The following is a 20,352-nucleotide window of genomic DNA, read 5'->3' on the forward strand; positions in this document are numbered from 1 at the left end:
ATGCCTTTTTGCCTATGATGAGACTTTTTAAACATAGCACATCTCTCCCACCCAAACAAAGACTTACTCTTCTTTAACACCTAATTTTTGTGTTACTATTTAATAACTCTAGAAAGCTTTCCCTGGCACCATTATTCTTACCCAAGAGAAATTGCTCAACACCACCTACTTTATATATAGCCCGTTTTACCTTGTGTACATTTCTGCCCTTGTATTGTATAACAGTCTACTTTAATGCCATTCCTACTGCTTAGAACTTGTCTCAAGTATATAGGGTGTTTTACTCAATTCATTGTCCCCAGCACCTAGTAATGTGTCTGGTACATAGTGGATGCTGTCTGGCTAACTAAGTGACTTTGAATACACTTTTTTTTTTACACATGTTGTCATGTTTCCAGTATTGAGGTGGTTCTAAGTCTCTAAAGATTAGTAGAATACTACTGAACTCTTACTAAGGAGAGTCTGTAACCAAAGACTTTTGGTTTTTTTTGTTTTTAATGTTAAGTATCAGAAACAGAAGAATAAAAAGGCTCTTCATTTTACAGAGTCACCTTAGCCAGTGCCCTAAGGCCATATGACTTCAAATTTAATTTTTAAGAGGCAGAACTTTTCTTGCTTCTTAAAATGGAGCAAGATATCCTGATTTTGTAGCCTTTTGCACTCAATTTGTGACCTTTGAAATGATAAACAGGAAATCATGATGGTATTTTAAAAGATCAGTATATACTGCTCTCTTCATGTTCATGCAACAGCATTTAGAAACACGTCATCACATTGAAATCCCAGTTTGCTTTCTGGCATGTGGTTTCTACGGCTTTAAGTCAGTATTTTCAGTAGGTCGTATTCCTGAAACCCTTAACACTGTTGCATGTTTAGTATTTAGGAGTCATGATTTTCATTGTAGGTCATGCTGATATAAAGATATTATATCAAGTCTGTGATGGCCTTACAATATTCTTGTTTTCTAAATAGGAGCAGATGTGGAAAATAAAAGTGGTATCTGTCCTCTGTTTTTGAACCTGCTTACTTCTATTTGAAAGCAAAGAACAAGTTGCCGGCTTTTGTTGGCAAAAGTGATGAAAATGCTATTACTGTTTACTGAGTCATAATATATAGCTAATTTTTGAATAAATAACTGATTCTGGAATTCTTCATCTGAATAAGCCTACTTCAAAGGCTACTGAGTGTGTAAGCAGGATTTAGGAATAGGAAGTAAGAAAGCAGTGTCACATGAGCTATTTTTTTTTAAATGTTTATTTTTATTTTGTTTTGATTTCATTTTTTAAGTTTTGTAATTCTGGAAATTTGAACTTAAACCTTGGCAGAACATTTCCTAATAACTGAAAGTATCCAAAGTACTTTTAAACTATTAATTCAAAAATTTTGGACAACCAGTACAACTATCATAATTCCAGTCTGAAATAATGTGGTGCTTGAGAAAAAGGGGTAAATATTACAACATGTTTTGTTGGAAACACAATGGGAGACAAAGGACCCTAGAGAAAAGCAGCAATAACATCAGTAAATAACTGGTCTTACAAAATGGGATTTTCTTTTCTTTTCAACTAGATGTCACCTCAGTTTGGGGTTAAGTGGAGAAAAATTACTTTCAAACATTTATACTCATTAACTTGAACACATCTTATGTTGTTAGATTTCTATTTTAATTGAAACTGTGTGTTTTTGTTTTTTCTGTATGTTAGAACTAATATTAGTGTCTTGGCTTCTCAAAGAATTAATATTTTATGATAACAAGGAAAACTGAATAATGTTCTATTTTTTTCTTTAACATGAAGAGTTTTATTCCATTTCTCTACTTGTCACTAAATTATGTAAGTTATGTAGTCTTCTAAGAAATATAAATAATTCCGTTGGGAATGCTTCTTATCAATTTACAGTGAACCTGTGCAGTTCACTTTTTTTTTTTTTTTTTTTTTTGAGACAGAGTCTCACTCTGTTGCCCAGGCTAGAGTGAGTGCCGTGGCGTCAGCCTAGCTCACAGCAACCTCAAACTCCTGGGCTCAAGCGATCCTCCTGTCTCAGCCTCCCGAGTAGCTGGGACTACAGGCATGCACCACCATGCCCGGCTAATTTTTTCTATATATATTTTTAGCTGTCCATATAATTTCTTTCTATTTTTTTTTTAGTAGGGATGGAGTCTCGCTCTTGCTCAGGCTGGTCTCGAACTCCTGAGCTCAAACGATCCGCCCACCTCGGCCTCCCAGAGTGCTAGGATTACAGGCGTGAGCCACCGCGCCCGGCCTGCAGTTCGCTTTTATTCTCTCTTTTTCCACTATAAAGCCTAACCAAACCCTTTACAAGATATATCAATTTTATAGATGAGTAGAGTAGGGAGAAAAATACTCACTTTTTAAATTCCTGATGTCTGTTGAAATTCAGCATGTTAAAATAGAACTTAACAGATTTTGGTTGTACTTAATTAATAACAATTGTTCTGCCTGTCGCAAGATAACATCCCAGTTTATTAATGGTTGTATATCTTGTTATTACTTATAAAATCTGTAGCCATGAAAGAAAAATAAAAAATACGAATGAAAAAGATTAAGAATTTCCAGAACAGCTATTATAAATTCCATATTATGTACTCAGGTTAGTTAAATACATTTTAATGTACAACCTGCTACATATATAGATGAATAGATTTCTATTCTTCCTGTTGAAGAATGTACTGTTCTGTTGGAAACAAGCACATGAGTCTTCCTATAGTATCCACTATACCAGTGTTATAATCAGAGTTGTAACCTGGACAAGGGATCAATTAATTTAATTTAATTCCTTATATGATTTAGGAAGGCTTCACAGAGTGGGGGACATTGAGTTGGAACTTGAAGAATAAATATGATTCTGCATGGAAGCAGGAATTCTAGATAAATAGAGCACACCGAAAACAAAGTATACAAGTTTGTAAATACATGGCTTGATTTGGAAGGGCTGCTCAGTACTCTGTATTTCTGTTACAGTATGTAGCACACTGTACTGTAATTATGTCTTTTCCTATCTCTCCTTCTTTGAGAATGGGATGTGGTCTTTCTGTCTTGGTGCTTAGTGCATTAATTGTAGTATAAGCACTCAGCATGCACTTCTTCAATGAATTAATGTCATAGCTGGAACATGGAATGAATGGAGAGATAAATTATTAAAGACAGTGGTAAATGGTAAGGGATGTTAAGGGATGTTACATTTTAAAGCCTTTTAGAAAATGTGAACACATCAAATGTATTTTGAGTAATATGTATTTTCTAGAAAGATAAAGCTGAAAGCAGACTGGAGGATTGATTAGAAGGAAAAGAGATTGGAGGCAGATAACTAGAGCGGGCAGTGGCTTGTAGATCTACCTTACTGACTTAATTTTTTTCATATTTTAAACAGACATTTATTAAGCCTATCCTTTTGGAAGGTAGTGTAGCACGTAATTCATTGTTCTTATCTGAAATGCTTGGGACCAGAAGTATTTTGGATTTTTTCAGATGTTATCATATTTGCATTATATAATACCAACTGAACATCGCAAATCCAAAAATTCAAAATTCAAAATGCTTCAGTGAACATTTTCTGTAAGTGTCATGTTGACACTCAAAAAGTTTTGGATTTTTGAGCAAAATCACAAAAGGAGCTGGTATGCACAGTTTTAAAAACAAGATAAGTTATAACAGATGCTTTGAAAATTTTAAAAGAACAAGAGATGACTTCTACCTAGTAATCAGTGAAGGCTTCATGGAAAAAGTGATAGTGTAATCACAAATATTAATGTTACTGATTATGATTCCCTTGATATTCTTTAATTGAATTCCAATTAAATAGCAAGGATACTGTTTTATGCAACAGACTTTACACCTTAGTCTTATATATTATTTATAGCACTAGGCAGCTCAACTTCATATGTAAGAGCATGGTATGTAAACAGAGTAATAATTTTAGTTATTAATTATTGTGCTAGGCTCTTTGCTGGAGCCTACATGTATTATCTCTAATCCCCTTTTTACTGATGTGGAAACTGGGAATTTAAGGGTTAATTGCTTTGCCCAAAGTCACACTATTAGAGCATTGGTAAAGCCAGGATTTAGTCCAAATCTATCTAATTTCATAGCCCATGTTTTTAACAATCTAATAACCTCTCTTACATTAATTATTAAATATAAAATTTTATTGGGAATAGATATTATAAAATATTGATGTGCATTCACATTATAATTGTAACTATCAATTCAAAAGTGAAAGTAATAATGAAACATATCAACATTGCCTCTTGTGAAAAATAAGACATGTTTATAATTTGGTATAATTGGAATAGTTGAGCCTTTCTAAAGATAGTACATGGTTATGCATAATGGATTTTCTATGTGTATTTAACATTTAGAAATAATATCTGGAAGCTGAATATCAAAATAATCAATTGCCTTGGGACCAAGAATTAGTAGCAGTGGTTAGGTTTCAAATATCATTTCTTGCCAAATTTGGCCCTATGTTTGAAATAAATTTAAATGTAACATGGTGCTAGATTAATTGATGTAGGCTTGTTGGACTATTAACACGTGGGTGTATAATTAAGAAGGAACTATGAATTTTATTAATCATATGAGCCCTTAGAAAAGATTACTGGAAACTGAAAGGTTCTAAAGAAACTACTTTGTTTTATTATTATTATTATTATTTTTTTTTTTTTTTTTTTTTTTTTGAGACAGAGTCTCACTCTGTTGCCCGGGCTAGAGTGAGTGCCGTGGCTTCAGCCTAGCTCACAGCAACCTCAAACTCCTGGGCTCAAGCGATCCTCCTGCCTCAGCCTCCCGAGTAGCTGGGACTACAGGCATGCACCACCATGCCCGGCTAATTTTTTGTACATATATATATTTTAGTTGTCCATATAATTTCTTTCCATTTTTAGTAGAGACGGGGGTCTCACTCTTGCTCAGGCTGGTCTCGAACTCCTGACCTCGAGCGATCCACCCGCCTCGGCCTCCCAGAGTGCTAGGATTACAGGCGTGAGCCACCGCGCCCGGCCAAGAAACTACTTTGAATTAGAACTTGTAAAATAGCTTGAGTTCCTACAGGTTTTGAAAGACTATGTCTTACTCTTTTACTTAAAGACCACTTTCTTTTAACATTTCCCTGTATCCTTTTTAGTACATCCATGTATCCCTTTTAGTATATCCCTGCATCTTGGCTATGATTCCAAACTTACAGGGAAAGATTTCTTCAGTCACCTAATGTAATTTCCTTAAAGCCTTTTGATGAATTTCCTAGGTGATTCACTGTTGAGGGGAAAATGGGCTATGGGCTTTGGTAATTGTTTATTAAGTTTAAAATTTTGTTTGTTTATTTGTTTTTTCTTTAACTCTTTGTGGTTGGGCAAGGAAAACTAAACTTGCAAAAGGATGTAGATTAAAAACTTCTAGGAGCAAATATGCTAATATAAGTAGTTCATATCAAGCTGTAATTTTGCACTCTTATATGTACCATAATAACAAATAATACATATTTCTGACCACCATTATTTTTATTATTAACATTCTATCCTAAAAAGTGGTTTTAAATAATTTATTTACTCCTTTTAACTTTTCTACAAAATTAGGCCTTTTTAAAACTCATGTTTGGATTCTACTTCAAAACAATGAACTTTTCTCCCCAAGGCTAGCCATTTTGTAAGAAGGGAATCTCTAGAATGAAAAAGTCTGTCTACACTGACTCATTCCATAGAATGCAAAAGTGTTCTGCATAGAATCTTCTGACTGATGTAATTGCTGAGTCTCATTTTCTCTGCCTACCTCTTTGAGTATGACAGAAGCAAGTAATTTTATGTGCCAAAAATAGTTTAGATGTTTTATTTGGCATAAAAAATGTGATCATATTTAATTACTTGCATTAAGTAAGGTACTTTGCCCTATTTTCTAAAAGATATTTCTACTGTGAGATAGGACTATACAGTATAAAGAAAGTTTTGGATCTTCATTTGACTAAATTATTTGCTAATGTTTATGCTTAATTAATATCCATTTTTAAATGAAATGCAACTGTTTGGACTATTGAATTATGTTAGTTTTTTCAGCTTTTGCACACTGAAATAATTATTTTCATATATTGATGAAATAATTTATAGTTGAAAAATGCATTCAGTTTAGATTTCAGAATATGAAAATCCAACTTTTGACATGAAATTCAACTTGGAACTAAAGTGAGACAGTACTATTTGTAGACATTTAGTAATTCTTTAACTGGCTGCCAGCAAAAACCTGACACTAGTAAAATTTCTTAGTAGTAAACTTTCTTTATTATATCACTCTCCTGTTCAAGAACCTAAATTAGCTTCCTACTGTCTGCCAGATGAAGTCTAATTCCTCATGAATATTAAAAGCTTTTTTCATCAGTTGTCCCCCCCCTTCCTGAGCAGCTACATCTCACATTCTTATTTCTGTCCACAGACTATAGTCAACATTATATCCCCTACATATACTTTGTACATTCTTGTTTTTTAAGTTTCTATAGTTTTATCTGATAACAGGACAGTATTTTCCACTACCTCACACATACTCTTACAAAACCAGAGTGAATCATTTTCACAGCCCCACTTTACTAACAGTGGTTTCATTGAGGAAGATGGGAATACATGCATGAGGATTCATGCCTGGGGGCATATATCATAATGCATGGGAGTTTGGTGCAATTGGAGAAAGCCCCCCCAGTAATTTGGTTGCCTTTTTATTGTTCGCACCATTGAAGACTACTGCACTAAACAGAAATTACTCTGCTTACTTCATCTTGATATAGTACTTAGACAATCAGTTTTTAACAATCTGTTATTAATACATCTTTGTGTTACTATATCAGATTACTTGCATATTATTTCAAACATTAAACTCTGTTTTGATTGCCTTTTACACAATTCCTGGTGTTCTGCACATAAAAGGCTCTTAGTAAAATGTTTCAAATATTAATGTGCATGTCCTTAAATAGATTTTTAAGAGGTTATAGAAAAATGCCATTAAACTTTTTCTAATCGAAATGAAGATAAATCTCTATCAGAGTTGTTTGTGAATTTGTTAGTTTTTCTTACACTCCGTCTAATCACACTTGAGACTTCTCTATTAGCACATTTTTCATTTCATGTTTAAGAATTTGAATTAAATATCAATGAGTTTATTGAAGTAAAATAAGCAGTGTGTTGATGACTTTTAATATGTAGAAGGATGTCATTACAAAAGCAAAGAATAAAGCCTGTGACTTGTGTCACATTTCCTGAAATTTGAACAACTTGCACTAATACTGAATTTGCACCATGAACTAATTGTGTGCCCTTGAGTTTGTTTCTTCATCTTACAACTGGAAATAATTCCTGTTTGACTTATTTGCTGTGGTGATTAAATAAAATATATAATATCAACATTCCTAGCATAGTACTCTTTGAATAAATTTTTTAAGAACTTAAATTTCTCTAGTTTTTTATTCCATATAAATGGCATAGAGGAAATATTATTTAAGATAGTCATTGCCTTCAACACCATTTTGAAAAGTTATGCTAAAGCTATTCAGTGACATAGAGATCCAGAATATAGGTCTTTTGGAGCTCTTCTGTACCACACAATCCATCATGATTGCCCAGGCTGTATCGTGACTTTAGACCAGAAGCTGAAATAGTTCTTTTTATTTCAGTTACTACTGTAGAATTCAAAAAACAAAAGGTTGTGTTTTTGTTTGTTTTTTTTCTTGAGACAGAGTCTCACTCTGTCACCCTGGGTAGAGTGCAGTGGCATCATCATAGCTCACTGCAACCTCAAACTCCTGGGCTCAAGCAGTCCTCCTTTGACCTTCCAGAGTGCTAGGATTACAGGTATGAGCCACCATGCTGGCCAAAAAAACAAAAGTTTTACCTGATATTATTTGGTCTGTACTTTGCCAGAAAAGTTCACACACTTTTATAATAATATCATCTTAGAGCCATCCTCATGACCAAAGCACTTTATTTCAGCTCAGCAAAACTACATTATATCTATACTTTGTGTGCCACATCATACTGCTAATTTATAGAAATATAGAAATTAATATGGTACCTATCCTTGAAAAGCTTACGGTCTAATGAGAGAGAACCATGTATGAACAGAGAGCTTCAATGTGATGTGTTAAAAAAACACTGATAAACACCGTCAAGGAAGGACACTTAGCACTGCTTCAGAGGATTTAAGAAAGGCTTCCTGTAGTAGGAAGATGAGTCTTAAAAGCTAAGTAGAACTTTACAAGTTGTGGAAGGTGAAACTTAAATTTATATTGTTTTATTGTTTTGGGTTTTGGTTTTTTGTTTTAATTGTAAAGGAAGTATCTGTAGAATCAAGAAATATAAAGTTTTTAGATTATTTTACTAGTTTCTCTACATAAAGTCTTTGTTAGTAGGGATAGTGATTTATTAGTAGATTCAGATCTCAACATGGACAAGAATAAAGATTAACTGATGTGTTCTTATTTATTAAAAAATAATAAACTTGAATGAAAGACATAGCTATGAAATGTACTCCCTGCCATGGTGCCTGAACAGGGGCAGTATTTAGTGGCAGAGCTCACTTATGTTATACCCAATACTGAGATAGCCGAGGTATTCAGTATAACAATGTATAATGCTTATTAGCAAGTAAAAATTACTTCATTATCCATTTTTTCAGTAAGTATTTATTGAACATTTACCAAATGCCATGTACTTTTCTAGGTACTTAGGATACACCTGAGGAAAAAAGTAGACAAAGATACCTATCTTTTATATTTTTTTGTGGGGGGGAGATTGGGGAGACAACATAATATATAATTATATACCATGTTAGTAGGTGATATATTATGTAAGAGATCAGAGTAGGAAAGATTAGGAGTGATGATGTGAAGTAAACAATTGGATACGTAAGTCTGGAGTTCAGAGGAATGATCTGGGCTAGATATAGAGATTTGGGGAATTTTTCACATCTATACATGCGCGCACACACGCACACGATATTTCACCATGAAACTAAATAAAATCACTAAGGTAGTGTTAGGTAATATTAATAATAAAGGAAGAATACCAAGAGAGATCTCCTCCATTCTTAAGTTAGAAGAAAAAGAACTATTAAAAGCAAAGGAGAATAAGAAAGAATAACCAAGAATATGGGTCCTGTAAGTCACATGAAGAAAGTATATCAAGGGGAAAAGAAGAATTAACTTATCAGAAGTTGATGATAGGCCAGGAACGGGAAAAGTCAGATGCTGCTGGTGTGTCAAGTAAGAGGAATACCTGTTCATTAAATTTAGCACTGTGGAGATCACTGGGGACTTAAAAGAATATGAGATTGGAGTAATTGGGACAAAATCAAATGAGGTGGGATTAAGAGAAAATAGAGAGCCTTTGGAGACAGCAAGTATTGCTAAGTGTTATAATTAGGGTGACCATATGACCAAATTTCCCTGGGACTGTATTATTATTCACCACATGTTCCAGCATATTAATTAATAGTGCTGTATTTTATTTTCAGATGGGTCCAAGTTTGAACAATACATAGTTATGATTCATTGTGGTCCATATTCTTTTTGACACCCAAATTTGGCCAGTGGTAGCCCCTTTAAGCCAGCTTATGGCTTATGACATTTTTGAGACCCCATTTTGAACCCCATTAATCCTTCCTTTTTTGGTATAAGAAACTGTGGCAGGACTTATACTTTTCCTTCCTCATATCTGTAATCAGTCATTTTTGTAAGAAGCTCTGCTTCATGTGAGTGGTATTTAGAAACCAATACTTGAGGGCCGGGCGTGGTGGCTCACGCCTGTAATCCTAGCACTCTAGGAGGCCGAGGTGGGCGGATCGTTTGAGCTCAGGAGTTCGAGACCAGCCTGAGCAAGAGCGAGACCCCACCTCTACTAAAAATAGAAAGAAATTATATGGACAGCTAAAAATATATATAGAAAAAATTAGCCGGGCATGGTGGCTCATGCCTGTAGTCCCAGCTACTCGGGAGGCTGAGACAGGAGGATCGCTTGAGCTCAGGAGTTTGAGGTTGCTGTGAGCTAGGCTGACGCCACGGCACTCACTCTAGCCTGGGCAACAGAGTGAGACTCTGTCTAAAAAAAAAAAAAAAAAAAAAAAAGAAACCAATACTTGAAACATGGACAGATTTTCATTGAAGAGAAAGGGAGTAAGAAGGGTAGGTGTCCAGTTAGAGGAAGATATCTAAAGACAGAAATTTTAAAAAGTATATAGTTTACCAAAGATATTGAGTTTGGAAAACAAAAATTATTCAGGGGATTCTATGTAAAACTGAATTGATGGGGTATAAGACTCCTACAAAGAGTGCATTATAAAATTAGAACAGAAAGATACATTGAGGCTAGAAATGAAAGGATTTGAATGTCAGACTGAAAGTCTTTGTCTCCGTTCTGTATTCAGGATGGGGGACACAAGGGCCTTGGAGTTACTGGTCAGAAAAACCAGTTAGACTAGTATTAGGTCATTAAATATGAAATGTCCGATTTTGAATCAAAAGTTTATTGTATCTCAGACAAGAAGCAGTACAGTCTTAAACTATCAACACAGTTTTGCCATCTCAATGGTAGCTTGTTAATGCCAACAGCAAAGAAGCCTGGAGTGCGAGTGGCAATGAAATCACTAGAGGCCATTTTCCACAGCTTGTTGAGAATTGAATATTTTTCCTTGCAAGAAGTTGTCCAAAGCCTAGAAGAAGTGGTAGTCAGTTGGTGCAAGATCTACTGAATACGGTGGATGACAGGGAGTTTCCAAGTCCAGCTGCTATAGTTTGAGCAGCGTTGTTTGTGCAACATGTGGTCGAGCGTTGTCTTGCAAGAGGCTTGGCCTATCTCTGTTGCCCAATCTCGGCTGTTTAATCTCAAGCATCCTCATCATTTCATCCAGTTGGTTGCAGTAGACATCCACTAATTGATTGACCAGGTTTCATGAAGCTATAGTAGAAAATACCTGTGGACCCACCAGACACCATTAGCTTTTTTTAATGAATATTTGGTTTGGGACTGTTTTTTGGCACTTCATCTTTATCCAACCATTGTGCTAAACTTAGTTTGTGATTATCAGAAAGAATCCATTTTTCATCACACATAACAATGTGATATAGAAATGGTTTGCCTTTATGTTGTGACAGCAAAGAAAGGCAAGCTTCAAGACGATTTCTCTTCTGACGTTCGTTTAATTAATGTGGAACCCATCTATCCAGCTTCTTTACCTTGCTGATTTGTTTCAAATGGTCCCATATTGTTGGAATAGTAACGTCAAATCTTGCTAATCCACATGTAGGTTGAGATGGATTCACTTCCACCTTGGTCTCAGGTTGCCCACATGGCTCATTTTCAAGATTAACATCACCAGAACGGCACTTCTCAAAACATCAAAGCACTGTGCGTTCATTAACCACATCCTTCCCAAACACTTTGTTGATATTTCAAGCTGTCTGCTCTGCATTAGGTTCACAACAGAACTCATACTTGAAAATAACACGAATTTTTGACTTATCTATGGTTTCTCAAAAATTGCTCTAAAAAAATTGAAAGATAATCACAGGCCAAAACGTGCAGTTGAAAAACTGAGAATGTACCTTCACCAAAAAAATAAAAACACGAAGTGTCAAAGTGAAATGTCAGAGATATCAACTGTCAAACTTGACATTTCATACTTAATAACCTAATATAATCCAACAGTCCATAATGAAGTCCTGAACCTAGGGATAGGAAAATTGTAATCCAAAGGAGGGAACAAATGTAAGACGATACAGAAGACACAGCAGAAAGGGGGATGGTAGCATAACATAAGCATAATGAAAAGACGCACAGTGTCTGGTGATTAAACTGTCTAACCTGAACCACAGAGGATTGAGATGCCTTTGATTGCAATAAAGAACACAGAGTAGGTGTAGGAGGGAAACAGTGATATTGCATTTGGAAAAATTCCTTGGCCATATGATAGAGTATAACTATCAAAGTTTCTTCTGGTAGAACTGTATTTAAGAAACAGTACAACAGTATTTAGGAAATAAAGTATTTGTTGTTACTGAAGGGTAACCATAATGAAATTCCCATCTGTAGAAAAGCACGAAGATCTAGATGTCGATAGCTCTCTCACAAATTATTTCAGATTCTTTATTTCAGAGAAATTCATGGTTCGCCTCATTTTCAAATAGACCAAAATCTAAAAACCATACTTTTCTTGGCACCTTTGCATTTCTTATATTGGAGATTAACCCTTCATAACCTAAACATTGTGTTCCAGTTTTAATCATAGTTTTTAAAACACAAAAGTATTTAATATTTTATTAAGTTAAAAGCCCAACCCTAATGAGATCCTCTTGGAATTAAAAATGTCAACAAGATTACTGCCTCCAAGGTACTTTTTGTGTTGACCCACCCAGTCTCCTTCCCCATAGCCTGACACAGAATAGTGTGGTTGCGGACATACTTTCCCCTTTCACCTAGAGGCAATAGTACACTGATTATATAGTGGTGAATTAGTCTATTAGATTTTTCAAACAAAGATCCCTGGAGGGAAGAAAGACAATCAATTCCCATCGTCCCCTACAGTTTGAACTACTAATCTTGTGGATCCTAGTAAGTGTTGCTCTGATGACTAGCTTTCATAGTCAGTTTGAGGGGTAATTTATATATTCTTAAAACATGAAGCTAGGCGCGGTGGCTCACGCCTATAATCCTAGCACTCTGGGAGGCCGAGGCAGGTGGATCGCTCGAGGTCAGGAGTTCGAGACCAGCCTGAGCAAGAGCAAGACCCCGTCTCTACTAAAAATAGAAAGAAATTGTCTGGCCAACTAAAAATATATATAGAAAAAATTAGCTGGGCGTGGTGGCACATGCCTGTAGTCCCAGCTACTCAGGAGGCTGAGGCAGGAGGATCGCTTGAGCCCAGGAGTTTGAGGTTGCTGTGAGCTAGGCTGATGCCACAGCACTCTAGCCCGGGCAACAGAGCAAGACTCTGTCTCAAAAAAAAAAAAACATGAGTAAGTTAAATTTTGTGGCCAAATTATAATCTATCATTGAAACTATAAACTCAATCCTAGAATAATAAAAGTAGTTGTTTAAAACTTCTCCCTTTAAAAATATATTAGATATTCTGAGTCAGAATGTATGTAAATCAAGTTTCAGAGCAGTTTATAAGTCACAGCAAAACTAAGCATGAACTTAGACTCTATAGCAGACTCTTAGCAGAGGATTCAGAAAGGCTTTGGGTGAAATTTTCACTTGGGGGAATACTAATATTTAAGGTGCTTGCTATCTGTCCAGTTGTAATAACACATCAAAAGGTGTTGACTGAAAGTCAATACCTGATCTCTTCTGAATAAAAGTATAGGGAGGGATGAATAACCTCATAATATATTATTTATTGTAGTTTTTGTATTTAAAAAGCCATCTGATGTATTATTTTGTATTTTGTATCTACTTAAAATAGCACTTGAACAAAAATTCCAGTTATAGCACAACATTCCTATCCACATGTGTTTACTAAACACAGTTTTTAAATTTCATATGAACTGTGTTTTAGGAGATAGTATTCCCTTTTAACTACACATATGGTTGTATTTAAAGCTGATGCAATAAATAAGTTAGCCCTCAAATATGAGTGGTGTGATATGGAAAGTTTAAGCCATCCAAATGCATCTAGATTTTACTTAGTTTTAAGGTAAATATTTCATATTTTAAGAGCCACTTGACTAGGTATAAAATCCTTGTTACAGTTGCTTTTGTTGAATTCCTTGAAACCACTGCTTCACACTTGCTTTGTATGTTCTTAGGAGGATTAGCTCTTAAAATCATTGTGCTGTGACTTTTTTAGTAGCATGATTATTTCTTACTGTTAAGAAATGTAGGGATTATTTTCTAAAAATTAAGATTTTATTTAACATCAAGTTTCTTAAAGCAAGACATGGGGAGGAATTTAACTCAATAATAACAATTTAAAATTGGACTCATACTAAAATTAATTTACTTTTTTCTTTTACAGGAATTAAAACCTGATCTAGTGACTAAATCTGCTCTTGGTGATGATATCAACTTTGAAAAAATCTGTAAAAAGGTATCTGTAATGAATTATAATTGTTTTATGAAAAGTTCCTTATTTATATTGCTTACATTTTTCTTATCGCATTTTTTCTTGAAGAGCAAAACTTATTGAGGCCAGTTACTATTAGTGTATAATGACTTTTCCTCACTGAGCTCCAATCTTGCCACCAAAAAACATTTTATAGCAATTTATTAATTTTGCTTTACTATGATACCATAGCTTACAAGGTCCTTAAAGGTGTGTTGAACTTAATACAGCATTTCATATGTCATACAACAATTATTCTGATAAGCTTACTAGTTGGAGCTAAGAATATGTAGTATTCTTTCCAAATCAATTTCATGAATATCTTCTTTAATCTCTGCATTCACCCTGTAAAAGATTTAATTTTTACTCCCTTTTTACAAATGAGGGAACTGGGGCCCGAAAAGAATTAAGTTAGCTGATTAAGACTATACCACTATTATGTGGAGTGGTCAGTATGTTTATCTACATCTTCTGCTCTTTGGATTTATTACTCCTGCTTCTTCCTTGCTATTTCCCCTTTTTCATTTCTACCCACTTTGCTAATGCTGCCTACACAAGACACTTTCACTTGGTAACAGATTTTGTATTCATTTATTTTTCTCTGTTGCTTTTCTATTTTTACTTTCATTGATCTTTGCTCTAATCTACATTATTTCTTTCAATCTTCTTGCTTTGTGTTTAATTTACTTTTTTTCTAGTTTCTTAATGTGGAAGCTTAAATTACTAATTTTGGACCTTTCTTTTCTAAAGTAAGCATTTAATGCTATAAATTTCCCTCTAAGCACTACTTCAGCTACATCACCTAAATTTTCATTTTTTTTTTTAGTTTAAAATGCTTTTAATTTCCCTTGATATTTCCTTTCTGTGTTTTGATTAGAAATGTGTTGTTTAATTTCCAAATAGTTGGGAGTTTTCTAGGTATCTTTTTGTTATTTTTTGTTTAATTCCTTTATGATCCATGAACATACTATTTAGGATTTCTGTTCTTTCAAATTTCTTAATATTTGTGTTATAGTCTAGAGTATGGCATATCTTGGTGAATATTCCATGTGCATTTGAAACATATTCTCTTGGGATCAGTGTTCTATAATTATCAGTTAGGTGAAAATGTCAGTTGGGTCAAAGTAGTTGATGATGATGTTCTGGTGATCCATTTCTTTCCTTATTTTTCTGCCTGCTTTATTATTAAGGGAGGTATGTTGGACTCTCCAACTATAAGTGTCAGTGTGCCTATTTGATATTTCCATTTTATCAGTTTTTGCTGTGTGCATTTTGAAGCATGTATGTTAGGCACATAAACTTTTAGGATTCTTCTGGTTTCTTGGGGAATTGACCTTTATCATTATCCTTGATAATATTTCTTGTGCTGAAGTTTACATTGTTTGAAATTAATATATCCAGTACAGCTTTCTTTTGGTGAGTGTTTACATGATGTATCTTTTTCCATCAATTTACTTTTAACCTATATATGTCTGTATACTTAAAGTGTTTTTTTTAAATCAATAGCATATATTTAGATCTTGCATTTTTTATTGTTATTTATGATTTTTTTTAATTTCACCATATTACAGGGGTACAAATGTTTAGTTTACATATATTGCCAAGCGTGTCCCTCCCCCAGACGATGGGCACCGCACCCATTAGGTGTGAATATACCCATCCCCTTCTCCCCCCTCCCACCTGCCCGATACTCGATGAATGTTACTGCTGTATGTGTACATAGTGTTGATCAATTAGTGCCAATTTGATGGTGAGTATGTGTGGTGCTTGTTTTTCCATGTTTGTGATACTTCATTCAGTAGAATGGGCTCTATCTCTATCCAGGATAATACAAGAGGTGCTAGATCACCATTGTTTTTTGTAGCTGAGTAGAACTCCATGGTATACTATACCACATTTTATTAATCCACTCATGTATTAATGGGCACTTGAGTTGTTTCCATATCTTTGCAACTGTGAATCACGCTGCTATAAAAATTCTAGTTCAGATGTCTTTTTTATAGAATATGGTTTTTTCCCTTCCTGGGACTATGGAGACCAGCCTGGAGTCTCTATTTGCTTGTGCTGGCCTGAAGGCTGAGTGTGCAAGTGCTGGCTTAGAAACTAGGTCCGTGACAGCTGACCCTGGATCCTGGAGCTTCAAGGACTGGACCAGAACCTGGTTACACAGGAGTAGCCCTGGAGCCTGGGGCTATAGGATCCTGCCTGGTGCCAGGGTGGGCTTGGGGGATCAGTCCAGATGTACCAGCCTGCAGTCTGGGACCACGGGGGATGACCAGGATTCTGGGGCCATGGAAGTCAGCCCCTGCTAAGGGTGGTCCAGAGGCTGGGGCCACTAAAGTTGACCTGGCATTAGGGCAACCCAGAACACAGTCTGCTGTGCTGGCCTAGAGCCTGGGGCTGCAGGATCCTGCCTGGTGCTGAGCTGGGCTTAGAGGTAGGCTCAGTCCTTGGGTACCAGTTTGGAGTCTGGAGCTATGGGGGCCTTCTGATGCTGGGTTTACCTGGGGTAGGCCCTGTCTGGGGCTCCCAGGCAAAGTCTGGTGCTCACCTCACCTTTTTCCGCCACACAGAAGGTATCTCTCTCCATGCTCTGTTGCCTTGGGTTTGGGGAGGGGTAACATGGATAATATAAAATTATCCTTTCTACCCTCTTCAATGCATCTTATTTCTGTACTATACCCAGGTGCTATAATCTTTTATCTGATATCGTTAGCTCTTATAAAGGTATTTTTACGTGTGGATAATTGGTCAAACTGATGTTTCTAAAAGGGAATGATCATTGGAGAGTCTTATTTTGCCATCTTGCTGGCAAGCATCCCTATAAACATTCTTATACATGTCTTTTGGGGCACTAACATCCTCTTGGGCATATACCTAAAAGTGGAATGGCTTGATTATGGAATATGACATTTCAGGAACAGGGGACAAAAACCAAATGTTATAACAATAGATGCTTCCCTTTCCCTTTATCACTTTTATTACTTAAGGAAATTACATGAGATTTAGGTGCTCTGGTCAGGAACCAGGGTAAAAGCCAAATTTTCTTATTTTATCACAGTATTACGCATATGTTCAAATTAGTAGATAAACAATAGTTTTCTAAAGTAAATACACCAATTTATACCCCCATCTGCAATGTATGAGCATTCCATTAATAATTAAAGTTGATATTGCTAATTTTTTTCATTTTAGACATTCTAGTGCATGTATAATAATACCTAATTTTAGTTTGCATTTCTTCATTGATATGTCATCATTTTGTTTGGTAATTTGCATACCTCTTTTGTGAAGTGCCTGTTCCTATCTTTTCCCAAATCTTTAGTTTGTTTTCGTAATGATTTGTAAGAGTTCTTTAAGACTCACAGGAAGCATTCTTTCTTCAAATGGATGGATGGACAGATGCATTCATAGTTCTTGGTAAGCTTTCTGAATAGGTAGCCGCACATGGTTAAAATGAGCGTGCTTGTGTATGTGCTTCTCTTTGTAATAATGTAGATGATTACAGTCCTGAAAGGATTGCCTTACCTATTTCTTGTCCATTTACCATTCGTTAAGGAAAGTCAAGTTGATGGAAGTGGTCCATGATCTGCAATAATGGCAGTAATAATTCTCATAATCTCTCAAGGGAGGATATACGGGACCAAGATTGTCTTTGGAGCTTTTGCTTTCTATTATATATATCCTCAACCTTTTCCATTTTTCTTCTAGAAACTGAGTGTCAATGTGGAATACCCCATCCTGGCCTCTTCACCTGTTCAGTTCTCTCCTGGCACTCAGCTTCATCCTCTCCTTCCACTGCCTTCCTTCCCACTAACACCACCACCAATACCGAATTATAATATCCAAAGACCCATAAAATAATGATAAATGTTATAAAAGCTGTTTAATTACATCACTACTAGAAAACTTTTTTTTATTATTTTCTACCCTTTTGATTTTCTCCAGCATTTATTTCTTCCTGTCATATTATTGACTCCTATAACTTTGCAATATTGAAAGGGAAGATTGTTTTTAACTGCTTTTCCTATTAGTAGTTCATTTTGGCCTTTGCTTGCCTACAATTCATTATAAGTACATGGAGTTCAGTGTTACTTTTCTTTTTTGTTGTTCTATTTTATTTTTATGTGGTTGTTATTCTTTAGTTGACTATAGGACATATATATTCTGTTGTGGGACCAATAAATTTAAAGATTGATCCACTCCTGGAAATATAACCCAAGGAGGGGTGTAATTGGGATTTAATGTAAGCTTTAACTGAAGGTAAACACCATTGTCCCCTAAAAACAGACCCAGTGACTTAGAGGAAATAGAGCATTGGTGGGGTCCACCCTCCTTTCAAGCAAAAAAGGAATGATAATAGCTACAGATACCACAAAGCTATTACTTTCTCCAGTTGATTGAGAAATGGTTAGCTTGAATGATTAAGATTTCTATTAACATTTAAAATTTATGCTTATTTGTGTATGCCTCACAGTAGTGTTCACAAAACATTTTATTACCTGTGTGTATTAAATTTGTCATCAAACTTTTTTAATCGCCACATAAAACTGTATTCATATATGCCTGGGTTTTTTTTTTTTAATTTCATCTAACATAGGAACTTTCAGTAGGCAGAACATAAGAGAGTATAGTTCTTTCTCCTTCCTATGGAAAATACTTCATTTATCTACTTCCAACATTTAATTTAAAAATCTTAGTTGAGTTTACATACGCTAATATAATTGTGGCTAGAAAATGTTTTTTATCACCTCCAAATATCCATGCCTACTTTGCCTATAATCCAACCAAATGGACTTTCCTGTTATCTCACTAAATGTTTTTAATAAATAAAAATATTAATTTATGGATTTACATCACTAGATAAAACCTCGAATTGAAATTAAATACAATTAATAATAAATGTCCTGCTTTTAACATTCTACCTCTACTAGTTCATTTAGAGTCAGTTTATTTTAGGCAGCATTTCAAAGGATTAACATTGCATGTAAAAGATCCTCTTTATTTTTAGATCATTGTTTACATTCAAAGGTACCTCCTCAAAATTCTTTTCAGAATTGAAGAACAAATGCTTTTGTGTTCAGAATAAATACCCATATGCCAAAATAAAATTTTTCCATTAAAAGATGAGGTATTTTCACTTTTTTATTTAATTTATTTGAAATGGAAGAAACTGGAGGTGTGTGAAAAACCACAGTTTCCTGAGAATTTTCTGTGGCAAACATTGTGTCAACTTTAAATAAGGAAAGCTGTGGTTTCCTTCATACCTCCCAATATTGTGAAGACTTTTTCATGCAGGTGTAAAAACTGTTTGTTCATAGACTACTTGGTAGACTTTTAAGCTTCAAAATAAGTTTATTTGAGATGTGTCACTATATTTGTATTCCTTCTCCATAACATTTTCTATCTCTCCTATGAAGTTTATCACATTCTGCCTTGAATTAGTTATTTGTGAATTTGTCTTAGCCTTTTAAGTTAGAGCAACATTGTGAGTCTCAAAAGATGATCTTTATGTCTTCTTGTGTAAAATGATGCCTTCACATAGTAAGAGCTCAGTAAATATAAAGGGGGGAGAAATAAGTGAGGACGGAAGGTGGGCAGAAGAGAAATAAGGAGGGAAAAAGAAATTAAAGTCTCTTGAGGCAGAGGTTGCCTTACTCATTCTTGTGAGTTTTTAACCTGGTGCAGTAATAAGCAAGATGTAGACATTACCATATAGTGTTTTGGAATACTACCAAAGGAATGAATCTGAGCCCACTTGTCTCGCAAACCTCTTTTTTTAATATTTCGTTCCAAAAAGATTTGAAGGTGGCTTTATACAATTTGTAATGTAAAAAACATCTGGAGTTGGGTCACAAAATGAGAAAGTTATCACAAATATTTTGGAAGAAAATGTGTTAAGAACACTGAACTGAATTCAGAAACCTGATTTTGAGTTCTAGCTTATTTCTAAGTAGCTAGGTAATCTTGAGGTCAGGTAATCTTGTTAGTCTAATTGATTGATAAAATCTTTGGTCTATTTCTCCTTAAGTTCTGGTTAAAATTTAAAGTCAAAGAGTTAAATGAAGGATTTTCCTTTCTTAGGAATAAAATTAAAGAAAAGCTTAAAATGTTCAATTTGCTTTCTGAATAAAATTAAAGAATGGCTTAAAATGTTAAATGTGACATTTTTTCACTTAGGAAAAATAAAAATATATTTAAATAATTGCTATAAATTTTAAAATTAATATTTTTAACTAAGACTTTCCTTAAAAAAACATTTTAA

General features: G+C 34.8%; 1 protein-coding gene across 1 annotated transcript in view; it reads left to right on the plus strand.

Annotated features, from left to right (window-relative positions):
- The window catches only part of SRFBP1 (serum response factor binding protein 1), a 54,570-nt gene that overhangs the window by 19,666 nt on the left and 14,552 nt on the right, over positions 1-20,352 (plus strand). The window contains exon 4 of the mRNA XM_069492389.1: positions 14,001-14,072. Within this exon, the coding sequence (XP_069348490.1) occupies positions 14,001-14,072 (72 nt within the window). The remainder of the gene's footprint in view (positions 1-14,000; positions 14,073-20,352) is intronic.

Source organism: Eulemur rufifrons, chromosome 17 (genome assembly GCF_041146395.1).
Source record: "Eulemur rufifrons isolate Redbay chromosome 17, OSU_ERuf_1, whole genome shotgun sequence".
NCBI classification, from domain to species: Eukaryota; Metazoa; Chordata; class Mammalia; order Primates; family Lemuridae; genus Eulemur; species Eulemur rufifrons.